A 21,083-nucleotide genomic window follows, 5' to 3' on the forward strand; every position below is an offset into this window, starting at 1 on the left:
GGGGATGGGGGCGCCTCTTTCAGATGGATTTTATGCACCCAGCATGGGGTGGACGCAAGTCCAGAGAAGGCTGTGAAAGTAAGCCCAGCGGACGGGATAGGCTTCCACATACAGACACGCAGATTTTTAGTTTACATGGGCGGCTTCTTGCATTAGCATAAGGAAGTAAGTAGGCAGCCGCGGCTGTACGGAAAAATTGGCCGGGGATGCGTCAGACTAAGGATTAGCACCATAGTTCTTTTGTCCAGAGAGCTTGCACTCAGATGACTGTGCCCAGGTAGAAAGATTTCACATTTAAGGAAGTCTATCTGTGTGACAGCTTACGTACAGTCTGGCTTCACATTGTCAAAATAAAACAAAACATAAAACCATTTTCAAAATGATTTGTCAGTGTTTTTTTTTTTATAAGTATCAGTAAATCCTACCAAAAGGAGCCATAGAGCAGAGAGCGACCCCCCCCCCCCAGGCAGGAAAGAGGAACTGCACAGGTTGTAACAGGTGCAGGGTGCTAGAATGAACACTAATGCTGCGTACACACAGTACGATAAAAACTGTCAGATTTTGACGATAACGATCCTATCGTTAAAATCTGACAGTTTCTGGTCCCTGCAAACGACCATACGATGGTCGATGCGCGCCCACCTATGGTCGTTATCGACCAGCTACCGTTGTCTGTGCAAGCAGGCAGACCTGGTCGATATCGACCAGGTTATCCTGCTTACTATAGGCGGGTCGTTAAGGGTTACTGCATGTGTTTGATGAACATCAACACATGCAGGATCGTCTGATCGTTATCTGATCGTTGCCGTAGTACCGTGTGTACACTAGAATGTAATGACTAAATTGGGAGAAGGGGGTGGGGGGATGGGGCAGGCGTTAGACATAACTGAACACAAGTAACAACATATATGTCAGCAGGGGCGCTAAGGGTCTCTGACACCTATTATATGTGCACCAGCAGTCCCAGGACTAAAACAGAGAGGCAGTCGGGAACATAGAGACTGTAAGCTCTCACGAGCAGGGCCCTCCTCCCTCAGGTACTTATCCTTCTCCCTTGTATACCATCATCTCCTCCCCTCTGCTAACAACGGCACCATAGCTTTTAGGTTCTGCTGCTCTGCTGCCCACCTGGGTACTATGACGGCTGATGCAGCAATGTATATAAACCCTGTCCGTGTTCTGCAATGTTCTGTACTGTAAGTCACTTTTTCCTTGTCTTGTTCATACTCTTCCTGTACTGTGTAAGGCGCTGCGGATCCCTTGTGGTGCCGTATAGATAAAGGATGATAATAATAATAATAGCGGTCATTCACGTAGCCCTTTCCTGCCATGCATGCACCCAGGGTGGGGGGGGGGGACACTCTCCATACTATTAATTAGCTATACCAATCCAGCTGCTGATGGCATTCTGTATCCGTATTGTAGGGCGATTTCCTTGTACTACGAGCTCTCGGAGAACGACCTGGCCTTCATCAAACAGTGCAAGGACGGATCCGGGTTCCTCATAAACTTGATCGATTCCCCCGGCCACGTAGACTTCTCTTCCGAGGTGACGGCCGCGCTTCGAGTTACAGATGGCGCGCTGGTAGTGGTTGATTGTGTATCCGGTAAGTTACCCAGTTTGGCGTATAAATGATGATAGAGCTGGTCTTCTCTTGCACCCCTCGCTTACCCTTTCCTGTATAATATTAACTAGTAAAATGGATCTGGCATATGCTGAGTCACCTCATCCTGCCACAGATCCTGCCCCACCCCTGTCCAGACCCCCCTCTAGTACTTACCTACAGCGCCAGCACAGGGTTCTCCTCTCAGAATGCTCAAAGAAAATACAATTCTAATTAAAAGAAAATACACTTAGAGTAAATGGGTAAAGGTGAAGTGTAGATGGTAAAGCGGAGACAGAATAGAATGAATAGAACAGTAAGAGGGTTATAAATGGTTAAAGCTCCTTCAAGCATGTTGGTAAGCCGATGTAATCGGGAACAATTCAGGTGTTTCTTACCCTTACTGACTCTTATGTTGTTCCCCCGGCAGGTGTGCGTTGTCTGCGTTGTCAGGGTATCCCCTCGGGAGTCTTTCCCCACGCTGCTCTGAATGCTACACCCGGTCTACAAAACCGGAACTGACACAGCGGGATGACATAGTGGGGAAACCTGTAGGGGGGCTAATAAAATGTAGTAAACCCTGCTATAATGATTTAAACAGTCCCCAGACTGGCCCCTTATGCAGTGCCCCCAGACTTTTCCCTTATGCAGTGCCCCCAGACTTTTCCCTTATGCAGTGCCCCCAGACTGGCCCCTTATGCAGTGCCCCCAGACTGGCCCCTTATGCAGTGCCCCCAGACTGGCCCCTTATGCAGTGCCCCCAGACTGGCCCCTTATGCAGTGCCCCCAGACTGGCCCCTTATGCAGTGCCCCCAGACTGGCCCCTTATGCAGTGCCCCCAGACTGGCCCCTTATGCAGTGCCCCCAGACTGGCCCCTTATGCAGTGCCCCCAGACTGGCCCCTTATGCAGTGCCCCCAGACTGGCCCCTTATGCAGTGCCCCCAGACTTTCCCCTTATGCAGTGCCCCCCAGACTTTTCCCTTATGCAGTGTCCCCAGACTTTTCCCTTATGCAGTGCCCCCAGACTTTCCCCTTATGCAGTGCCCCCCAGACTTTCCCCTTATGCAGTGCCCCCAGACTTTTCCCTTATGCAGTGCCCCCCAGACTTTTCCCTTATGCAGTGCCCCCAGACTTTCCCCTTATGCAGTGCCCCCAGACTTTCCCCTTATGCAGTGCCCCCCAGACTTTCCCCTTATGCAGTGCCCCCCAGACTGGCCCCTTATGCAGTGCCCCCCAGACTTTTCCCTTATGCAGTGCCCCCAGACTGGTCCCTTATGCAGTGCCCCCCAGACTTTTCCCTTATGCAGTGCCCCCAGACTTTCCCCTTATGCAGTGCCCCCCAGACTTTCCCCTTATGCAGTGCCCCCAGACTGGCCCCTTATGCAGTGCCCCCCAGACTTTTCCCTTATGCAGTGCCCCCCAGACTTTCCCCTTATGCAGTGCCCCCCAGACTGGCCCCTTATGCAGTGCCCCCCAGACTGGCCCCTTATGCAGTGCCCCCCAGACTTTTCCCTTATGCAGTGCCCCCAGACTGGCCCCTTATGCAGTGCCCCCCAGACTGGCCCCTTATGCAGTGCCCCCCAGACTTTTCCCTTATGCAGTGCCCCCAGACTTTCCCCTTATGCAGTGCCCCCAGACTTTCCCCTTATGTAGTGTCCCCAGACTTTCCCCTTATGCAGTGTCCCCAGACTGGTCCCAGCCCCAGCCCAGAACTTACCTGAACTGATCGGCGGCGGCGCTCCCGCTGCCTCGCTGCGACTGGATCTAGCAGGCGCGCAGAGTAAGCTCTTCACGTCGCGGGTGACGTCATGACGTCACCCGCACAGTGCATCACTGGGAACGCTGGCCTCTGAAGCGACCGGAGGCTTCTTTAGCCTTCCGGACGCTTCAGAGGCCAGCGTTCCACACCAGGAGGCGGAGGGTGACCGGGGGTAAGTGCCGGGCGGTGGGCTGTTTCTGCCGGGCGATGCGCCCGCAGAAAACAGCCTGGGGAGAACACTGAGACTGTTGCTGCTATGACCAATGCGTTTAGTACTTCATGAACTTTTTGTCAAACTTTGTATTTGGGACAAACCATGCTGCAATACAAGGGGTGCAAATACATTTGTTATGTTTGCATGCAGGGTAAATACTGGCTGCTTCTGCATGTAGCCCACAAATGCTGGACAGCTTTACTATGACACTGTAATTTAGATGTCAGTTTGGACACCCCCTCCCAAATCTAATCTCTCTGGACGTATTACACCTCTCCCTCCTGCAATGCAGCATGGTGTTACCAAGGCGCACAGTTACTGGCTTTGCTCCCAGCTCAGCATCAGTAATAAATAAATACCAGTATAACTCAGGGCAGCCTAGCACCGGTACGAGCTGATGGATGTAGATGAAATCAGTTTGTGGGGGCATTCCCTTAGAATAATTAATGTAAGCGACTCCTTATCTATATGCTCCAGATATACGGCGCTTTTGATAAAGTAAAAAGTTAACGTTACATTTCTCATTAATAGTGGGAAACTCCGTCACTGCACGAGACGATTATATGATGTAGTGACCGTGCGGCGAGAGGTATATTATTCGCAGTATCCATGATGCCCAGTTTGGTACATAAACACGTGAGCTGGCGCTCTGTCCTCACCGCAGTAGCCAATGTTTCTGTTTTCTGTATATATGAATGACGGGCAAGGCTACACGCCAACAAATTACATTGATCGAAAGACAGAATGCCCACAAATGCCAACCAGCTTTACTAATACACATAAAGCAAAAGATCCAGCGCTCAGGCAGAACAGTGACCCCTAGTGCAATATGATGGAACTGTTTTCTGTATATAGTTATAGATGCGTATTGTTTCTAAAATAGATTATTAACATATATACTGAATATCGGAATCAAAGGCTCTGTGTACTAAATAAACTCATTTTATTCAGCAAGATCAGTAATAATAATTATTTCTTTATAGTTTTTTTTTTTTTTCTTTTATCAGCCATTTTATTAAATTAAAATGGAAACGTCTGCTGAAGTCCCTGAACAGGCCTATGTATGTGTATTCTCTATGTAATCCCTGTATACATCTCTGCAGATGTATACAGGGATTACATAGAGAATACACATACATAGGCAGATGTATCCCGGCTACACCCTAATGTGTGTCCTCTTATTCCAAACTCCCCAAAATTGTGCAGATGATCCTCGGAATGTGTACAGCCAGCAGTACCTTGTCTATAAATGCGTCATGTAACAGCTGGGTTGGGTACGGGATGTCGGCGCTCAGGATCCCGGCGGTCAGAATTCCGACAGGGTTAGAATACCGACACTTGTCGGTCAGTAATCTAACCCTCCCTCCCTGGTGCCTAAACCTAGACCCCCCCCCCCAGTGCATTCCCCCTAACCCCACTACTTACCTTTGGGATGCCAGTGGCGGGATACTGACAGGTGTCAGGATTCCAGCAACGGCATTCCTGAGCGCCAGAATCTCCGCGGTCGGGATTATGACCGCATCCCATAACAGCTCACTTGTTTCATGAATGTTTTAATCAGTTCTTCTAAATGAGACAGTTGCATCGTCCTTGCACCAGCCCTAAACCGCCGCCTCCTTTCATGTTCAAGGTGTTTGTGTCCAGACGGAGACAGTTTTGCGGCAAGCCATCGCCGAACGGATCAAACCGGTCCTCATGATGAACAAAATGGACCGAGCGCTGCTGGAGCTGCAGCTGGTCCCTGAGGAGCTGTACCTGACCTTCCAGCGTATAGTGGAGAACGTTAATGTCATCATTTCTACGTACGGAGAAGGGGAGTTCGGTCCCATGGGGAATATCATGGTAATGTCTGATTTCCGCACAGTCCGTGCTCCGGTTAACTGATTAGTTATGGAGGTAAATTCTGAATGGTTCCTGCCATGTTCCATCACCCACATTCCCTGTGTACCCGCAGATTGACCCAGTGATTGGCACAGTCGGCTTTGGTTCAGGGCTGCACGGCTGGGCCTTCACCCTAAAGCAATTCGCTGAGATGTACGTCGCCAAGTTTTCTGGCAAGGGCGATAAGTCACAGATTCCCCCGGCCGAGCGAGCCAAAAAGGTGGAAGACATGATGAAGAAATTGTGGGGAGACAAGTACGTAGTCACATACCGGCATGGGGAGTCAGGGGGCCGTAACTAGGGTAGTGCAACCTGTAAACCCTGATTCCTGGGGATATATTAACTAAAGGTCGATTTTAATAAATTTTGATAGTTTTTAAATCGATCTAGATCAATCTAAATAGATGTTGTGTTTCAGGGGCTAAATTGCGCTTCAGCGTAACCCTTGAAATGTTACCGTGTGAATTGATTCTATATATGTAGTGGGTACAATGTATTTCCTGCTCTTTGTATCTAATGTTGCAGTTGTGTTTTAGGTATTTTGACCCAGCCGCCGGTAAATTTAGCAAATCTGCGACCAGCGCTGACGGAAAAAAGTTGCCGCGTACGTTCAGCCAGCTTATCCTGGACCCCATCTTCAAGGTATCGGGGACATTTAATGCTGCCTTTAGCGGTGCAGGTTGTTTAGACCATAATACCTGTTGTACTGAGACCATACACCTGCATTGTAGGTGTTTGACGCCATCATGAACTTCAAGAAGGAGGAAACTGCTAAACTGATTGAGAAGCTGGACATCAAGCTGGATGCAGAAGACAGAGAGAAGGAAGGGAAGCAGCTGCTCAAGGTACCGTGACCTCGCCTGGAGCAGGATGGGGATTGGTCAGAACATGCAAATGCAAATCAATGTGTTACTGTAGATAAAGGAGAACGTGGGGATATCACTTTAGGGCTAAGAATAAAACTCCTCCATTTCCTCCTCCTACTATCTTATCCCCTCCCACTGCCAGCTATGGTCTGCTTTACATGTCCTCAGACACAGGAGGAAGTGGGCGTGGTTTTGTATGCTAATCATATAGCTTCGTTAGGAGCTTGTGTGTGTGTGTAGTACTGGGCATAGTTAGGAGTGTGTGTAGTACTGTGCGTCGTTAGAAATGTACTGTGCCTCATTAGGAACGTGTTTGTGGTACTGTGCCTCGTTAAGAACATGTGTGCGTGGTACTGTGCCACATTAGAAACGTGTGTAGTACTGTGCTTTGTCAAGAATGTGTGTGTAGTACTGTGCCTTGTTAGGAACGTGTGTGTAGTACTGTGCCTCATTAGGAGTGTGTGTCTAGTAGTGTACCTCATTAGGAGTGTCTGTGCAGTAATGTGCCTCGTTAGGAGTGTATGTACTAATGTTCCCTGTTAGGAGTGTGTGTAGTACTGTGCCTCTTTAGGAATGTGTTGTTAGTACTGTGCGCCATTAGAAACGTGTGTAGTACTGTGCCTCGTTAGGAACGTGTGTGTAGTACTGTGCCTTGTTGGGAACGTGTGTGTAGTAGGATGCTTTGTTAGGAACGTGTGTGTAGTACTGTGCCTCGTTAGGATCCTGTGTGTAGTACTGTGCCTTGTTAGGATCCTGTGTGTAGTACTGTGCCTCGTTAGGATCCTGTGTGTAGTACTGTGCTTTGTTAAGAGCCTGTGTGTAGTACTATGCCTCGTTAGGACCGTGTGTGGAGTCCTGTGCCTAGTTAGGAACATGTGTGTAGTACTGTGCCTCCTTAGGAACGCATGTGTAGTACTGTGCCTCGTTAGGAACATGTGTGTAGTAATACACCTCTTATTGAAATGGATTTCATATGTCAAGTGAAATGGTAAGAGGAGAATTTGCAGTTGAATCCATGGAGCCCAGCTCAGTGCATGTAAAGCACACGCAACACGTGTTGTTTCTGCGCTAAGCCGGACACTGTGTAATGCATGTCAGCTCTGCTGTGCCTGATCTTCTCTGTCCTTGCTCTTCGTCCTTCTCTCTCCTATAACTGTTCTTTTCCAGTCTCCCGTCACCATTATTCTGGGATAATCCGGAGGCGCAGTGAGGATCGGCACCTCCCATGTCACGTACACTAATCGCTCCTTTATTCCAGATGGATTATATCTAATGTGTTATCTCTCCGTCTGTTTTTCTCCTCATCTAGGAAGGCAGCAGTAATAAGACTTAGTGGCAGGCAGTATGCCATTTTATTTCAGGCTCTTACATTTGTCATCAGTGGACCCCCAGGCGTAAGCAGACGTCCCCCCGGTATTCAGGATTCCATAGCTGACAAAGGTGTGACCATATTCAACCAGTGGGGTACAGCGGAATCAGGGTTATTTTCTCACTCGTCACTCAGAACATGAATGGGACTGTTTTGGTCATATAAACCATTCCAAATATTGCTGCTATCTTGGCTAATTAATTATTACAAATGTCCTTTTTCACTGAGCCTGTCAGTTCTCCTAGACCTAGTGACATCACTGAGAATGCAGCCTGTCAGTTCTCCTAGACCCAGTGACATCACTGAGAATGCAGCCTGTCAGTTCTCCTAGACCTAGTGACATCACTGAGAATGCAGCCTGTCAGTTCTCCTAGACCTAGTGACATCACTGAGAATGCAGCCTGTCAGTTCTCCTAGACCCAGTGACATCACTGAGAATGCAGCCTGTCAGTTCTCCTAGACCCAGTGACATCACTGAGAATGCAGCCTGTCAGTTCTCCTAGACCTAGTGACATCACTGAGAATGCAGCCTGTCAGTTCTCCTAGACCTAGTGACATCACTGAGAATGCAGCCTGTCAGTTCTCCTAGACCTAGTGACATCACTGAGAATGCAGCCTGTCAGTTCTCCTAGACCTAGTGACATCACTGAGAATGCAGCCTGTCAGTTCTCCTAGACCTAGTGACATCACTGAGAATGCAGCCTGTCAGTTCTTCTAGACCCAGTGAGAATGCAGCCTGTCAGTTCTCCTAGACCTAGTGACATCACTGAGAATGCAGCCTGTCAGTTCTCCTAGACCTAGTGACATCACTGAGAATGCAGCCTGTCAGTTCTCCTAGACCTAGTGACATCACTGAGAATGCAGCCTGTCAGTTCTCCTAGACCTAGTGACATCACTGAGAATGCAGCCTGTCAGTTCTCCTAGACCTAGTGACATCACTGAGAATGCAGCCTGTCAGTTCTCCTAGACCTAGTGACATCACTGAGAATGCAGCCTGTCCGTTCTCCTAGACCTAGTGACATCACTGAGAATGCAGCCTGTCAGTTCTTCTAGACCCAGTGAGAATGCAGCCTGTCAGTTCTTCTAGACCCAGTGACATCACTGAGAATGCAGCCTGTCAGTTCTAGACCCAGTGACATCACTGAGAATGCAGCCTGTCAGTTCTCCTAGACCCAGTGACATCACTGAGAATGCAGCCTGTCAGTTCTCCTAGACCTAGTGACATCACTGAGAATGCAGCCTGTCAGTTCTCCTAGACCTAGTGACATCACTGAGAATGCAGCCTGTCAGTTCTCCTAGACCTAGTGACATCACTGAGAATGCAGCCTGTCAGTTCTCCTAGACCTAGTGACATCACTGAGAATGCAGCCTGTCAGTTCTCCTAGACCTAGTGACATCACTGAGAATGCAGCCTGTCAGTTCTCCTAGACCTAGTGACATCACTGAGAATGCAGCCTGTCAGTTCTCCTAGACCTAGTGACATCACTGAGAATGCAGCCTGTCAGTTCTCCTAGACCTAGTGACATCACTGAGAATGCAGCCTGTCAGTTCTCCTAGACCTAGTGACATCACTGAGAATGCAGCCTGTCAGTTCTCCTAGACCCAGTGACATCACTGATATTGCTGCCTATAAATTCTCCTAGACCCAGTGACATCACTGAGAATTCAGCCTGTAAGTTCTCCTAGACCCAGTGACATCACTGAGAATGCAGCCTGTCAGTTCTCCTAGACCCAGTGACATCACTGAGAATGCAGCCTGTCAGTTCTCCTAGACCCAGTGACATCACTGAGAATGCAGCCTGTCAGTTCTCCTAGACCTAGTGACATCACTGAGAATGCAGCCTGTCAGTTCTCCTAGACCCAGTGACATCACTAAGAATGCAGCTTGTCAGATCTAGACCCAGTGACATCACTGAGAATTCAGCCTGTCAGTTCTGCTAAATCCAGTGACAGTGCTGAAATTGGAGCATAACAGGGTAACCGTGATATGACGCAGATGCTTCCCGTCTCGGTGATGTCCCTGGTTCCTAGTGGAAGTAATCTAGGCCCTGAGTACCAGTATTAGAAGCTCAGCCTGCAGGCAGCCGGTATACGATGTGTGAAATGCTCTCTGTATAAGAGAAAAGGACATTGTAGCAGAAACTGCTGAGAATATGGCCCCCAAGAGCACAGGGTATGGGGTATTAATTATGACGGCGTATGCCAAGACATGGTGTATTTGTGAGAGAGGAGGAGACTTGGTGGCACCAGTGAGGGGGAAGGGCAGAGGTCTAGTTCCCATAAGAAATTATTTGTTAGAACTGCGCATGTGAAACAAATTCTGTGATAAACGACCTGTAATCTCATGACTCTGAGGTGGCATCGTGCAGCTGTCAGACGTCTGTAATCTAATATAACATTTATATTGGTGTAGTGTATATACAATAAAAAAATAGTTTAAATAAAAATAATTTTAACAACATAATATATGGTGTTAAACCCTCTTCTAAATTTTTTGCCCACAAAACGCTGCTGCCTGAAACCGCTGCCTCAGAGGCGCCATCCTGCTGTAATGCTTGTTCCAAGCAACCTATAGTGGGTGTAGTAATACAGATGTGTCCGCATACACCTTTGCTGTAGGTGCGCCAAATAGCCGCTCCAGGGTCCTCACGGAACTGCAGGAAGCAACAACACTACATCACTAGCGTATGCTGAACACTGGGAATGGCGGTGCTTGTACTGTGTGCGACTAAGCAACAAATCTGTGTACAAAAGGTTCCGATACGAGAGGCCCGCAGCTGTTCCTGCCACTGCGTTCTGTTATGCTGAATCTGCGTCCGTACATAATGATGTGTCCACATACATTTTCCTTATGCGCTAAACAGCCCTTCTAGTCTCGCCATGCCATAGCAAAGCGATGGGAATAGGACGCACAATCAGCTTCTGCTGATTAAAATGATATGCAGCATGCCTATATTCTGTGTGTGTGACTGCAGGTGTATCTGCATGTGAAATGCTACGTTACAGTGTTACAGCCGCTGATACTGTAACGTAGCATGTCACATGCAGATACACCCGCACTCGCTCACAGAACATAGGCATGCTGCATATCGTTGTAATCAGCAGAAGCTGCCTGCGCGTCCTATTCACATCACTTTGAGAATAAGACTCATTCAAAGGTAAAAAGTCACACGAAAAAATGCTCAGCACTAACGAGTTGCACAGCGCTCACACGTTGTGTAACGATGCGACTTGTAGCATACGGAGGATAGATGTATGTGGACACATATGTAGGTTGCACCAATTAATTTGTGACAAAAGCCTCCGCCTAGCATCCCTGGTACACTGTGAGCGGCTGAATTTGCGGCTGCAATGCCACCAAGATGCAATATGTAGTGATAAAATACGCTACGTTACCTGTGTCCGAGTATCTCTGTTGTGCAAAGTGTTTTGCGCCGTATGTTGTAAAGACACCAGGGGCATGAGGACACATCTGTAAATGGTAACAGCCAGGTTTATTCTTTATAAGATCCTGTGCCCGATCCAGTCTCGCACAGGTGATCCGGGTTATAGCACGGTGCCAGCTGAGGTTGTGTGTGTGTGTAGGTCATGTTTCTCCTACCTCCTATTTGTGCACCTGGACAGTGAAGAATGTTCCCGCTGACATCTTTCCTCCTTGGTAATGAAGCGTCCGTTACTTGGCACGTGTCATCCTGTATTCCTGTGCTGCAGGCTGTCATGAGACGCTGGCTGCCGGCCGGAGACGCCTTGTTACAGATGATCACGATTCACCTGCCGTCCCCTGTGACGGCGCAGAAGTACCGCTGCGAACTCCTGTACGAGGGGCCGCCCGATGACGAGGCTGCTATGGGTAAGATCGCCAAGAGGAACACTTCAACATACAGTAGAGGGCATGTCATGCTACGTGGATGGTTCCTAATAGGGGTTATTGTCTTAAGAGTGTACAGCCCACTTTATAAGTAATGTAGATTTGCAAGCGCTTACGTTAGATCATTGAGGCGTTTTGCGTGTTTGAGTCTATGATGAGGCATTGTTAGAAGCGTATACTTGGGAGTTCCGGTGGTAGGGTGCAGAATCTTTCCTAAGCTCTTGGTCTCTTTAGTACACAGTCCAGGAGAGAGTGTAGCCTTGTAATACAAACTACAGCTGGAGATATCCTGGAATTTAAACAAAGACCCTTTTAATCCTCATATTACTTAGGTGTGAAAGCCTGTGACCCTAAAGGGCCACTAATGATGTACATCTCCAAGATGGTGCCCACCACCGATAAGGGACGTTTCTACGCCTTCGGTCGCGTGTTCTCTGGGATTGTATCCACGGGACAGAAAGTGCGCATAATGGGCCCCAACTACACACCGGGGAAGAAGGAAGATCTGTATCTGAAACCTATTCAGAGGTACGTCCACCAGCCGCACTTTGTGTCCTCAGAACAAGACACTAAAGAGGATTATAAGGGTCACCCTGCATGGACACTGCCCCCGGTTCCTGCAGGAGGGAGACAGGTTTTTTAGTGTTGTGCACGTTCCATCGCCAGCCTCCTCCTCTGCAGACAAGGGCTGCCTGTGTCAGCTTTAAGTCCAGCAATGGGGCCCAGAACGGCCCCATCTATTTCCTGCCTAGCCTCATAAAGCAGTTATCCCCTTAAGTAGAATTTCCCAAACTCCACCATTACAGTACAGGTTTTAAGGATATCCATGCTTGAGTCCAAATGGTTTAATCAAATTGACTGAGGCACTAATTAAGTCACCTCTGCTAAAGCATGGATATCCTTAAAACCTGGACTACAATGACGAAGTTTGGGAAATTGTGCCCTAAACGGTTTCCCATCTTCCTGCCATATGTGGGGTACACACTCGACCGCTGGATCAGCCGTCTGATCTGGCGATCGGTAAAGTTAATGCGCAAATGATCTTGTACATACACAATCGTCTGTCCGATATGTCGGCCTAGCAGGCTTCATTTGAATATGTCCCACTTGTGACTTCATATTAAATGGATTCTGTGGCCGATATATCTGCACTGTACATCGCACGGCTGTAGGAACGCTCTATATCGGCCCGTATCTACCCAGTATTAGTTTTAACCACTTTCCTGTCCTTTTCCCTAAATCTGGTGCTTTGGTGAGCACTTAGCGGTTTGATAGACCTCAGCTGGGTACCGGTACCCATGTATCCGCTGGCCATCTCCTGTGATCGCTAATGTTCTCCTCTCATTAAGTGACAAAGTCTTGCAGCCTGGAGCTGTGCTTTTGTTTTATATCATGTGTTCTCTCTTTCTCTCTATTCTATCTACTCGGTTTGTTGACGGTTTGGAAAAAAGTCAGTGCCGGCCGTTGATTTCTTATCCTCCTCTATTGATCACTGTTATTCCATTAAAGCAGGGGTATACCAGAGACAGATATAGAACCACCTGAGAGCCCTTATACCAGGGGTATTTGACATGTAGCCCCTGCAGCTGTTGTTAGGACATGCTAAAAGGGTGGTAGGGCATGCTGGGAAGTGTAATTCCACAGCAGCTGTTGGGCAACTTCTTGAATACCTCTGCCTTATCATTTGTGATTTTATTTACATGGTATGCTATAAGAGCCACTAATACGGGACGGGGTAATCGTCTATGTACATGACGCATGCCTGTTTCTACTGACAGGACCATCCTGATGATGGGTCGTTACGTTGAGCCCATCGAGGACGTTCCTTGCGGAAACATCGTGGGCCTCGTTGGCGTTGACCAGTACTTGGTGAAGACCGGCACAATCAGCACCTTTGAACACGCCCATAACATGCGGGTGATGAAGTTCAGCGTCAGCCCTGTCGTACGTGTGGCGGTGGAGGCCAAGAACCCTGCAGACCTCCCGAAGCTGGTGGAGGGCTTGAAACGCCTGGCCAAGTCCGACCCTATGGTTCAGGTACAATGAGCCCGGTCACTGTTTGACATTTTAGCCGGGATGCCTGATTTGATCAGACATTTCATAAACGCAGCCGTCATTTTAATATAACAACTGATTTCAATCAGTTGTAATGATAAAAAAATAAATAATTCAGCCCCTGCATCTGGCCAGTAGTGCGGCTGCAGTGGTGCACAAGCATCCAAGGGACTCTAGTATCACACACATTGCAGCGTGTAGAGAGCTGCCTGGAGCATCCGGGCAGCTCTAAATTTTCTCTCTCTCTTGCAGATGGCCACGCCCTCTCATGTGATGTCAGGGGGTGGGACTCGCGGTGAGCTCTGCGCCGCCACTTATGTAGAAATTCAGAGAAACCTTGTACAGTAATTGTGGTGGAGATGGGGAGGAATCTTTATAAAAGGGGGATGTAACTCACACAGAGCTGATTCAGATAGAGAAGCACCTCCCTCAAAATATAACCAGCTGTATATGAATGAAAGTGTGCATTGTGGACATACGTTAGGAGTAAAGTTTGGTAATACACAGCCTCCATCTGTGACGCCGTCAGAGTCCGATATTAGTCTTCCTGGTTATTCTAGGTGTAGCACCAGACATGTCCTTCCAGTTGTCCCTACTTTTGGTGGTGTTCTTTATTTAATCAACAGCAATGAATAATGTTGTTGTTGTTTTTTCTTAATCTATTTAGTGTATAATTGAAGAATCTGGAGAACACATCATTGCAGGTGCCGGGGAATTGCACTTAGAAATCTGCCTTAAAGATCTTGAAGAAGATCACGCGTGTATTCCCATCAAGGTATGAGCGTCCTCTGACCGCTTTGTCTGCCGTTACCCAGTTCTGTTTTTATATTCCCAATTGTAAAGCAGCAGAATACACTGGCGCTATACAAATAAGAAGTGAACGCCTCCATTGCTGAGGAAAGGGCGGGCCTCTGGTATGGTCACATGTTTTATCCTTACCCAATAGTTTTCTGTTTCTCTCCTGTAATATTGGAGGACACAGGCACCCTGGGGTGAAACCCCTTCAAGCTTGAGGGTAGGGTGCTGCAATCCACAGCAGCCAATCGGACGGAAGTTCTAGTGAAAAGCTAACTTCTCATTGGTTGCACTAGTGACATAACCGACACATAAGGTGGAGAGTGGCCAGATGTCCACTTTACATGTAAATGTTATAGAGCACCCAAAAACTAAAAACATCCACATGACATTAACAAGTGATATATACGCAAAGGAAAAGCTGAAGAACACAAATCCAGGGAATCAGTATGAATGACCGCCGGAAGACCGCCAGGAGTGTAGATCTCGGCAGGGGTTTATGGTAAGCAAAACCAACCCTCCCCCCCCCCAGTGCCTAACCCTAGCCCCCCAAAATGCCTAAACCTAACCCCCCTGTCCCCGCAGCCTAAACCTAAGTCTCCCGTGGGGGACGGGACTAACCCTAACCCCCCCTTTCCCTAGCCCCTTGGTGGCTAACCTTGACACTCCAGATGTTGTGGAACTACATATCCCAGCATGCACTGCTACCATTTTGCTATTAGGGCATGCTAAAACTGTGGCAAGGCATGCTGGGATATGTAGTTCCACAACATCTGGAGTGTCAAGGTTAGCCACCACTGCCCTAGCCTAATCCTCCCGGGGTACCTAACCCTCCCGGCGTAGGGACAATGATAAGCTTCGGGATTTTGACGCCTATCATTAGACCCCTGCCGGGATTTGACAGTCGGGAAGCCGGCAGTCGGCATTTCGGCTGCCGGCTTCCTATCTGCATCCCCAAATCCAGCTGGTTCACTGGGTCCGGTACTAACAGTGTAAAGCTGGGTACACACTACATGATATTGTTAACGATTTGGCCGATTCTGGCACATCGGAACAACAAATCGTTAAGATCGTGCAGTATGTATGCACTACACCGTAGTGTACACCGAGCCCATGCAACGGGGGCCGGCATATCGGGCGGTTGGGCACCGGATCGCCCAGTGTGTGCGGCCCGTCAGCAGGGGGGGTCGCCGACCGGATCGCTGGGTACACACGTCAGTAAGTGTGTACCCAGCTAGACAGCTGTTTGGAAGAGAGAAAGCACAGGAGCCCTTATCCATCTACTCCCTTATGTACAAAGTACACTGGAGTAACTAGCAATGGCCATAGCCTCTAGAGACCAATGTTTGTTTGTTTGTTTTTTAAATCTCTTTATTTATGTATGAATATGGATGACAGACATACAACATTTGCTTTAATATCAGCCAACACCAATCATTTGTTGTAACTTTTTTATTTGGTTTTTGAATTTGAAAAACTTTATCTGATAAGCGTAATGTGCGTTTTGGCCGCAGCATGTGTTTTATGTCACTGATTAGGTTTTATTATTTCCTGAACAGAAATCTGACCCCGTTGTATCCTACCGGGAGACGGTGAGCGAGGAGTCCGACCAGCTCTGCTTGTCCAAATCCCCCAATAAGCACAACCGTCTGTACATGAAAGCCAGGCCCTTCCCTGACGGCCTGGCGGAAGACATTGACAAAGGAGACGTCAGTTCCCGGCAGGAGCTGAAACAGCGTGCCCGTTACCTGGCAGAGAAGTACGAGTGGGACGTGGCTGAGGCCAGGAAGATCTGGTGCTTCGGCCCTGACGGAACAGGACCCAACATCTTAGTTGATATCACAAAAGGCGTCCAGTACCTCAACGAGATCAAGGACAGCGTTGTTGCCGGATTCCAGTGGGCCACCAAAGAGGCAAGTTCTTTATCCCTGCCAGCCGATCCAACGTTACAGAGGCCCATAAACGCTCAATAAGCTGCAGGGGATGGATAGGCGCAGGAAAATATGGTAACAAGTCCATCTCCGGATAAAACTTATTTTCCTGAAATATCGGGTGTCTGATTCGGTTTTGTTCAGATGAGGCAAAGTGAAATATCCCTCATAGATGTCACTAGAACAATGTCCCATTTGCTGGCCAGGCCCAGAATGCTACTATATACAGATGTGTCCACATACATCTATCCTCCATGCGCTACAAGTCGCGCCACACATAATGCGGGAGCTCTGTGTTCCTCGGTAGCGTCAAGTGTCTTTCGTGCAACTTTTTACTTTCAAATGCTTATTATTCACACAGTAATGCGACTAGGTAGCACAAGCAGCTTCTGCTGATTAAAATGATATGCGGCATGCCTATAGTCTGTGAGCCAGTGTGGGTGTAACTGCATGCGAAATGCTATGCTACAGTGTCAGTGACTGTAACGTAACGTTTCGCATTCTGACACACAGAACATAGGCATGCTGCATATAATTTTAATCAGCAGTAGCTTCTTGTGCTACCTATTCGCATCACTGTGTGACTAATACACATTTGAAAGTAAAAAGTTGCACGAAAGAAGCTCAGCACTACCGAGTCATGCCACGGTGCGATTAGAAGGGCTGTTTAACATGCAAGGAGGCTAGATGTATGTGGACACATCTGTAGTTCAGGTGCGTCATGTATGATCTCTGCCGTCACGTCTTTTGCCATGACGGCAGCAGCAGTTGGCAGAGTTACCCTTTAATCCTCTTGGAATCACCAGGACCATGTTGAGCTGGAGATGCGAGTCTGTCCCATATGCAGAATGCAGTTACCACTTCTCATATAAATCATTTCCTTCCTCATCTCCTGTATATTGTTTAGCACTATGCTGAATAGAGCAGCAGTGACGTATGGATATTGCTGTCTCTGTGCAGGGAGTTTTGTGTGAAGAGAACATGAGAGGTGCCAGATTTGACATCCACGACGTCACCCTACATGCCGACGCGATTCACCGTGGTGGTGGACAGATCATCCCCACAGCCAGGAGAGTGCTGTATGCCGCTGCCCTCACAGCCCAGCCCCGGATGATGGAGCCCATCTACCTCGTGGAGATTCAGGTAAGACCCCAGCAGTTGTAAAGAAAAGTGTATGAACATACTGGGGCTGATTCTGAATTGGGTAAGTAACTTCACCCCTGGACAAACCGTGCTGCAATACAAGGGGGGCAAATACATTTCTAATGTTTGCATGCAGGGTAAATACTGGCTGCTGTTGCATGTAGCCTACGAATGATGGACAGATGTATTCTTATACTGCAATTTAGATTAGAGTTTGTATACACCAGGGGTTCCCAACCACAGTCCTCAAGGCACACTAACAGTCCAGGTTTTAAGGATAGCCACAGTTGACTTAATTAGTACCTTAGTTATTTTGATTTAACCATCTGTGCTTAAGCATGGATTTCACTAAAACCAGGACTGTTAGTGTGCCTTGAGGACCGAGGTTGGGAATCACTGGTGTATACACCCCTCTCAGATCTAATTCTCTCTGTACATATTATATCTGCCCCCCCCACCCAGACAAATTCAACACAGATCAAGTTGCTTGAAGCTCGAGGGTTCGGATTTCCCCATTGTATGGATTGACACCTTTATAGCGGAGCTTCCCAAACAGTCCAGGTTTTAAGGATATCCATGCTTGGGCACATGTGACTTAATTAATACCTTAGTCAGTTTGATTTAACTATCTGGACTCAGATAGATGGAGCATGGATATCTTTAAAACTTGGACTGTAATGCTGGAGTTTGGGAACCTCTGCCTTATACGAATATGTACGTCTTCTGTAATTATCCTATAGCTCTATACTTATTGCACTGACAACTGCTGAGTAAATCCAGGTACACACTGGAAAGACACATCCTGCATCTCTTGCTCCCGTGTGACGTCAGGATTCACGTGCTGCACATCAAACCGAATGATATCGCATGTGGCGCCATGCGTGTTAATGAAAGACTGAACAAGCGACCATTCCGTCCTTCATTACATCGTTCAGATGTGTACCGCAACTAGCATACGTCTGCCGCCATAGCTTCCCAGTGTGTACCCAGCTTTAGACTTTATAAAATGATTTGAATGCACGCGGAAGCTGACATCCTTCTCTCTGTGCAGTGCCCGGAGCAGGTGGTTGGCGGGATCTATGGCGTGCTGAACAGGAAGCGTGGACATGTCTTTGAGGAATCTCAAGTTGCTGGAACACCCATGTTTATAGTAAAAGCCTATCTGCCCGTCAATGAATCCTTCGGTACGTTCTGCCAGAGCCAGACTCTCTCTCTATCACCACCTTGTGGACACTGTGTAGCACTGACATGATATGGACATTCCGAGGGTTATTAGTAAAGCATTGTATCTGTTATATATTACATACAGTAATGTGGAGATGCAGCGGCTGATTGTAACTGGACGCAGCCATGTCCGTGTGTTTTGGTGGTCACCCGTCTGCAGCTTTATGCAAATTAAGCTGCGTCCTTCCCTTGTGTACGTCCAAATGTGCAAGGAGTGAGGTGACCACTGTCAGCGTCCATAGATTCTTAAATACGGATTGGTGCGTCTTTAAAGGCCACCATCGGTCGTCCCATCGAAACTTATACCAGCCCTATATCAGGTGCAGATTCTCCCTCCGTATATATGGCCTCCGATGTGAGCGTCTGTGCAGCCACTGTTCATGAATCACCCGCGACCCTCTCGTAACACACCCATAAAACAGCTCATCTCTGCGCGCGTGCGAAGCCACCACCCACTACATTTTCAACAAGTTTCTAGGGCCGCGCCTTTCGATCGCAACACCGACTCTGCGCACGCACACTATCTGGATGCAAGCGCACTGCATCTTACCCAGAATCGGGCCCACAGCGCGCTAGGGTTGAGGTAAGTAGTGTCCACTTCTCCCTACTGCAGGAGGCGCCTGCACACTGACGGCGCACTCTATATTTACACATTTGTTTCTTGCATTTGATTTTATTGACATTTCTAAGTGGTTAGTAGCGTCACTGTAATTATATCGGCAGCGTCAGCCAGATTGTCGCTACTACAGGAGCAGGGACCGCACCAGCGGCTTCATATCCGGAGCTGGATCATAAATAATTCTTCCATAAATGCATAGATCAGGTCTCCCATAATAGGCCAGAGGCACCTGCGAGGCCAAGTGTGTGGATGTCTCGGGAAACCTGTGTAACGGGATAATGGAGGGCCACAGGTGGTGCACTGCTTGTTTTGGGTCTCTGTCCCTGTACGGGAAAGGAAGAGTGAGGCTTGGTAATGAAATACTAGATCACGCAGGGGACGTGTCAGTGACTGCACAGGGTGAAAGCTGGGCTGTTCCGGTATATAGAGGTGTATCAGCCGCTCCGTCAGTACAGTCTCCGGTAATGCATAACTTTATTGGCAACACAGTACACACAAATATATGAATCATACTGAGCACCTGAAAAAGAATAATTATATCTCAAAATCACAGGCAAACAAAGTCTGATTCGGAGTTGCAGGCAATTTGGCTGTACTGTGATGTTGAGAATAAATGCAGATTTCTGCCAGTATTGGAATTGACTGCATCTAAGCGTCTGCACCACCCCTATGTGTCTGCTTGTAGACGTGGCAGTCATCACGATCCTCGCACACTAGTATCTGTCCTTGGCACCAAATCTCTGCGTACGCACACTGCTGAATGGCACCAGGATTCCGTCTTCACGCCACATGTACCCTAGGTTCCAGTTTACTTGCTCGTAAGTTGATGCACCTGAATCTGAATTCCAAATGTCCGACATCGTAAAAAGCTTTCGACCTCCGTTGCCCTAATTTATGGAAAAACGGTTTTGTTTTTTTCCCCAAATAAAAGGGTCCCTATCGTTTGCGAAAGATGGCTTTATAGCATGTAATGCAGTAGCGAGAACAATGGATGAGGATCAGTATTCCGCTTGATCGCCTTATGCGTGGCTGATGCGAGTTATCTGTATCATACTTAGGATGTTTCTATTCTCATGTTCTCTCCCCCTTTGACAGGTTTCACTGCTGATCTCAGGTCTAACACTGGGGGGCAGGCTTTCCCTCAGTGTGTGTTTGACCACTGGCAGGTCTTACCTGGTGACCCAACTGAAGCCACCACTCGCCCGGCCCAAGTAGTTGTAGAGACCCGGAAACGTAAAGGCCTGAAGGAGGGAATCCCGCTCCTGGATAACTTTTTGGATAAGCTGTAACCAGCACGGTGACCAGGGTCTCATTTCATGGCACAGGCAGCGCTTCTCTCGGCTGATCTGACACCAAACACAACGTTTGCCCATGATAGGAGAAAGAAAAAGAAAAAAAAAAAACACAAAAATAAAATATATAAAATGTATTATGTGTAATTTTATTTCCGTTTAATTGTGCCTGGTTATTTGTAACATTAACTCAGTGGCTCATCAGCTGTCAATCAACATCACTTGTTTGATGGTCCCTTACCCAGAATTACAGGCACAACCATCTGACTGGGGGAAGGGAATACTATAGCTACTTTTTCACACGTTTCTTTAATATTTAACTACTCTTATGCCCCCATCTCTTGGGATAGTATCTGTGGGCTCTGCTACGTAGGAGACGGTCTGAATGTCAGCTCTTCTGATACATAGTGGTGGGTATGTTGAGAGTACAGATCAGTGGGTGTCACTGATTTAGGACAAGCA

General features: G+C 47.9%; 1 protein-coding gene across 1 annotated transcript in view; it reads left to right on the plus strand.

Annotated features, from left to right (window-relative positions):
• The window catches only part of LOC148519549 (elongation factor 2-like), a 40,851-nt gene extending 20,078 nt beyond the window's left edge, over positions 1–20,773 (plus strand). The window contains exons 3-15 of the mRNA XM_088476507.1: positions 1,426–1,607; positions 5,209–5,420; positions 5,533–5,714; positions 5,996–6,101; positions 6,191–6,304; positions 11,406–11,544; positions 11,895–12,090; positions 13,341–13,599; positions 14,285–14,392; positions 15,972–16,325; positions 17,304–17,486; positions 18,538–18,670; positions 20,425–20,773. Of these exons, the coding sequence (XP_088332633.1) occupies positions 1,426–1,607; positions 5,209–5,420; positions 5,533–5,714; positions 5,996–6,101; positions 6,191–6,304; positions 11,406–11,544; positions 11,895–12,090; positions 13,341–13,599; positions 14,285–14,392; positions 15,972–16,325; positions 17,304–17,486; positions 18,538–18,670; positions 20,425–20,618 (2,362 nt within the window). The 3' untranslated portion in view covers positions 20,619–20,773. The remainder of the gene's footprint in view (positions 1–1,425; positions 1,608–5,208; positions 5,421–5,532; positions 5,715–5,995; positions 6,102–6,190; positions 6,305–11,405; positions 11,545–11,894; positions 12,091–13,340; positions 13,600–14,284; positions 14,393–15,971; positions 16,326–17,303; positions 17,487–18,537; positions 18,671–20,424) is intronic.
• The last annotated feature ends 310 nt before the right edge of the window (positions 20,774–21,083 follow it).

This window comes from Taudactylus pleione, unplaced genomic scaffold, assembly GCF_031769625.1.
Source record: "Taudactylus pleione unplaced genomic scaffold, aTauple2 ptg000189l, whole genome shotgun sequence".
NCBI lineage: Eukaryota > Metazoa > Chordata > Amphibia > Anura > Myobatrachidae > Taudactylus > Taudactylus pleione.